General features: G+C 36.6%; 1 protein-coding gene across 1 annotated transcript; it reads left to right on the forward strand.

Annotated features, from left to right (window-relative positions):
- The first annotated feature begins 4,585 nt into the window (after window positions 1-4,585).
- On the forward strand, window positions 4,586-5,158 carry LOC118840128 (high mobility group protein B3-like). Its single transcript, XM_036747637.1, has one exon. The coding sequence runs from the start codon at window positions 4,586-4,588 to the stop codon at window positions 5,156-5,158; it is 573 nt and encodes a 190-aa protein (XP_036603532.1).
- The last annotated feature ends 241 nt before the right edge of the window (window positions 5,159-5,399 follow it).

Below are 5,399 nucleotides of genomic sequence, written 5' to 3' on the forward strand. Positions count from 1 at the left end.
TCAAGAAAGGACCTCAGTGTCTGATATCTTATCCTGCCAATCTTCCTAAGACAATTCAAATGGAAGATTCAGTTTCCTGACATGGTGCTAGTATACTTTCCAGGTTTCACAAGCATACAGCAATGAGATCAGGACAACAGCTCTGTAGCCCGTCAGTTTTGTAGGCAGTCTAATACCTCTTCTCTCCCACATTTTCCTTTGGAGCCTTCCAAACACTGAGCTAGCTTTGGTAATGCATGTGTCAATCTCATTACCATTGTGTACTACCCTGGAAAGTATACTGCCAAGGTAAGTGAACTTATCCACAGCATTCAAAACTTCTCCATTTGTTGTAATTGATGGTTCCATGTATGGATGGTATGGTGGTGGCTGATGGAGCACCTGTGTTTTCTTGGTGTTAAATTCTAGGCCAAAATTAGCACAGGCAACAGAGAATCAATCCATACTGTGTTGCATCTCAGCTTCAGAGGCTGTACTGAGTGCAAATAGAAAATCATTTGCCAACACTCCCTCCACTTTGGTCATAGTTTGTAGCCTTTTCAAGGTGAAGAATTTACCACAAGTGAGCTATCTGACAATGCCATGTTCATCTTAACTGAAGGCATTTGACAACATGGTTGAAAATATCATACTAATGAGCATGGGAGCAAGCACACAGCTTTGTTCCACTCCATTGGTTATTGGAAAATTGTGAGAATATTGTCCATTATCCAGAACCTAAGGAAAGCATGCCCTCATAACAGAGACAGAGAGAGACGGAGATACAGAGACAGATAGAGAGAGACAAAAACAGACAGACAGAAAGAAAGAATAATTGAGCGATGTTCCTCTTATTTGGAGTTATTCATGGTATATGATAGTACAGGTTCCAAATATTTTGTATATTTTCAAGCATTTTTTCCTATACTAGGTACTTTTGTAGAAAAAATCTTAAAGTAAGAACTCCCATCTGTTTATACTTCAACATCATATGCTGGAAATAGGCTCTGGAAATCCTTTCTGCTAAATCTTTTGTAGCTGTGTGACCCTGGGCAAGCCACTTAACTTTTATTTGCCTTAATTCACTGGAGAAAAAATGGCAAACCATTACAGTATGTTAGTCACAAAACCCCTATAGACAGGATAGTTTATGGGATTATAAAAAAGTTAGGGATAACTGAACAATTGAATTTTCATAATTTTGAGTCCTACAGATTTGTTTCTCTGCATCCTAGAAGTACATATCTCATATTCCCATCATCAATCAATCCCTCTACCTACACATTTAATGAATCCGTTAAGTGGAGGTAATTAGAGGGGAGGATAGAGATTTGGATCAGCACTCTATTTATGTGCATAACTCCCCACATGACCTCCTCAAAAGATACCTAAATTATTTCCCCTCAAAATGGGACTAGAGCTAATCAATAAAGAAGAATGGCTTAGAATTGAATACTCTTCACTTTATTTTTTTCAAACTTATCAGTGATAGCAGACACAGGCTGTGATGAGTTTCTCTACTACCATTTTCCTTTTTGATCAAGGGACTTTATACCCATAAGAACACCATTGATTTACATTTTTTTCTGCTTCTGATTTCCTTTAAATCTGGAATGAAATATCTCAAACATATTTTACCACCAGGAAATTTCTCTGGAAGCCTTCAGGTAATCATCATCATCCATAATGAATCTGCTGAAGGATATATTACTTTACTGGTATTAAGAATTGATGTGCTTTATAGAGCTAATGGAGCTAAACAAAATAGTATTAAAATTCTGTTAAAGGAGTAAATGGTTTAAAATCTCAGAGGAAATAATGGGAGGCAAATAAAAATAGAATTGAATTTTCAATCTTCAAATCATATTGTAAATCATTAGCCATCAAAATTATTTAGTATTGGTTAGAAAAAAAAAATGTAAAAGGAGATCAGCAGAGCAAAATTACTAAGCATGAACCAAAACCCAACCAATTCAGTAACCAAGTATATAATAAACCTAAGATAATTTACCTAGAGGAAACACTTCTTCACATTCAAGACAAGAATTATTGATAAATCATGAAAGCAGTGTGTCCAAAAAAAAAAGTTTACTTTAACCTCTCGTATAAAAGAAAGTTCTAAATGGATAACCAACTCAAATATTTAAAAAATGACATTTTTTAAATGGAGATAAACAAATTAAAATATCTTTCACAGCTATGATGAATAGGATAATTCTTAACTAACCAAGGTATAGAGGAGATCACAGAAGAGAAAGTAGGATTGATATTGATAAGCTTCAAATGAACAAAATCAATGTAGCTAGTCTAAGAGGGGAAACCACTTATTTTGGGGGGAAATGTTTCTTTTTTATCTTTTAGAGGTATGTGTCTATCAATGGCATCTTTGGGTCAAAGGGCATTTTAAGCACTTTTTAGGGATACTTCTAAATTGGTTTCTAGAATGTTTGGGGAAATCTAATCACCATGCGTCTCTGATATCCATGATATTTAGGGAATTTATTTATACTTGTAAGACCTAGACATCCCTTATTGATAAGTGATAAATCATTCACTACCATAAAAAAGCTTGTTCTGACACACTAAAAATAATATATTTACAAATAACATATTTCTTAGATATTTACAAATATTTACACAAATTTCTTAGATATTAACAAACAAAACATTAGTTTATACTCAGCAAATTTGAAAAGATTAAAAAAAACCTTGTTGGGGAGAGAGCTTATGGAAAGACAGACACATTATCACCCTATTATGTATTAATCTAATGATTCCAGGGGTGGGGAACCTGTGACCTTGAGGCCACATCTAGACATCTAGGTCGACAAGTGTTTTTCAACAATCTGTTTTTAAGGGAATTTGTCCTATGAAGTTTGGATTTGGTCAAATGGCCATACTTGTGTACCTAGAGGGCCACGTGTGGCCTTGAAACCACAGGTTCTGTACCCCTGGACCATTCTGGAAACTGATTTAGAAGTATGCTTAAAAAAATCTTAAAAATAACCATATGCTTTGACCCAGAGATGCCACTGATGGACATATACTGTTGCCCCAAAAAGGCCAAGGAGAGAAAGATATATTCCACTTGCAGAAAAATATTCATAGTAGTACTTTTTTGTAGCACAGAACAAGAAAATTGGATGTTCCCATGACTTGGGAAATAAATTGCAGTACATGAATGCTATGGAGTATCACTGTAACACAAGAAATAAGATGCTATAAGAAACCACAAGCCAATATTCTACTTCCAGAAGCCAAGATAGTGGAGTAAGAAGTAAATCATTCTCATTTTTTCTTATTGATTTCTCAGAAAATATCACCCAGGAAAAACCCTGGAACAGCTGAGCAAACAAAAAGATGTTCTGCAGCAATCCTTTAAAGCAGGAAGCTTGGGGGATTAACGGCAAAGGTCCCTCTCACTCTGGTGGAAAGGGAGAAGTATGGGAAAGGAGGCAACTCAGTAAGCCAGCAATAAGCCCCACCTCAGCAAGCCAGAATGAGATCCTGAGCCCCAGGGTGGTAGGGCAGGTAAGCCAAACATCAAGACTCCCCCTCCCCCAGTGCCTTGGAAAGGCAGGGGAACTTGTAGGCTCCAGCAGCCAAAAATTTCCTGTTCTTCAGATCAACTCCAAGAAGCACAACTTCAGGCAGGCAGGTGTCCTCCAGCAGCCAAACCTTCTGGTGCATCAGAAGAGCTGTCTGTCCTCCAGAGGCCAGACCCCGCTCCAGTCAGAGAGGTTCAGTGTTGCTGACCTCAACTCAGCACCAGGTAAGCTGCCAGACCACTCCAGCCTCCAGCTGCCAGTATCTGAGGTCCCAGCACACAAAGACAGTGACCCCCAGTCCAAGAAATTTGGGTCAGTGCTCCCTGTGCTCCAGCAGGAGAGCTGAACTTTAAAAAAAAAAACAGGAAATAGGCAAACATCATGATCAAAAAGCAGAAATGGACAATGACCATAGATTTTTACTGTGGGGACTGGGAAGATCAAAAAACAAATTCAGAAGAGGACAACATTGTCAATATACCCACATCTTAAATCCCAAATGGGCATATGAACTGGTCTCAAGCCCAAAAAGCCTTCTTGGGATAGCTCAAGAAGGATTTTAAAAGTCAAATAAGAGAGGTAGAAGAAAAATTGGTGGAAAAATTAGAGGTATTCAAGAGAGAGTCAATAGCTTGGAAAAGGAAGGGTAAAAATTGACTGTAGAAAACAAGTCCTTAAAAAATACAATTGTCCAAGTGGTAAAAAAAAATATACTGAAGAAAACAACTCCTTCAAAAGTAAAATTGGCCAAATGGAAAATGAGGTAAAAAAGCTAATTAAAAAAACAATTTGTTAAAAATTAGAACTGTTCAAGTGGAAGCTAATGACTCTATGAGACATCAAGAATGAGCCAAAAAAAATCAAAAGAATGAAAAAATAGAAGAAAATGTAAAATATCTCATTGGAAAAACAACTGACCTGGAAAATAGATCCAAGAAAGATAATTTCAGAACTATTGGTCTACTTGAAACCCCTGATTAAAAAAGACACTGAACAACATCTTTCAAGAAATCACCAAGGGGATACAGACTAACAAACAATACAGTTACACACTAGAGATGGTTAAAGGTGATCCAAAGAAACCAAAAGGCAAAATATCTGCTTATTCCTTCTTTGTACAAACATTCCATGAGAACAGAAGAAAAAGATTCCTGAAATTCCTGTCTTGCAGAATTTTCAAAAGAGTATTCAGGAAGATGGAAAAAAATATGTCTGGAAAGGAAAAATCCAAGTTTGACAAAATGACAAAGGCTGATAAATTGCAGTATATTAGGGAGATGAAGGATTATGGACCAGCTAAAGGAGGGGGCAGGGATCCTAATGCTCCCAAAAGGCCCCCATCTGATTTCTTCCTATTCTGTTCAGAATTTCACCAGAAGACAAAATCTTCAAACCCTGGGATATTCATTGGGGATGTCATAAAAAAACTTGGTGAGATGTGGAATAATCTGGATGATAGTGAAAAGCAGTCACACTACAATAAGGCAGCAAATCTGAAGGAAAAGTATAAACAGGATGTTGCTGATTATAACTACAAAGGAAAGTTAGCTAGTGCAAAGGGAACAGTTAAAACTTCCTGGAAAAAGGTAGTAGAGGAAGAAAAAGAAGATGAGGAAGATGATGATGAATAAAACTATATTTTTTGTCATAAATGTCATAGAGTTGGGGAAACAGTAAAGTGCTTTTATTGATATGGTGTCTACTGCATTTGTAGCATTTAATTTTCAAAATTGGAAACAGGTGCCGTAGACATTTTACCTAGTTGATGTGTCATAGATATAGATGTTATGAGCACCTTGAAACTACATCAAAGTTGTACATAATTCCAAACATTTTTAAAATGAAAAAAAAATAGTGTTTTCCTCTCAGTGC

This window comes from Trichosurus vulpecula, chromosome 2, assembly GCF_011100635.1.
Source record: "Trichosurus vulpecula isolate mTriVul1 chromosome 2, mTriVul1.pri, whole genome shotgun sequence".
NCBI classification, from domain to species: Eukaryota; Metazoa; Chordata; class Mammalia; order Diprotodontia; family Phalangeridae; genus Trichosurus; species Trichosurus vulpecula.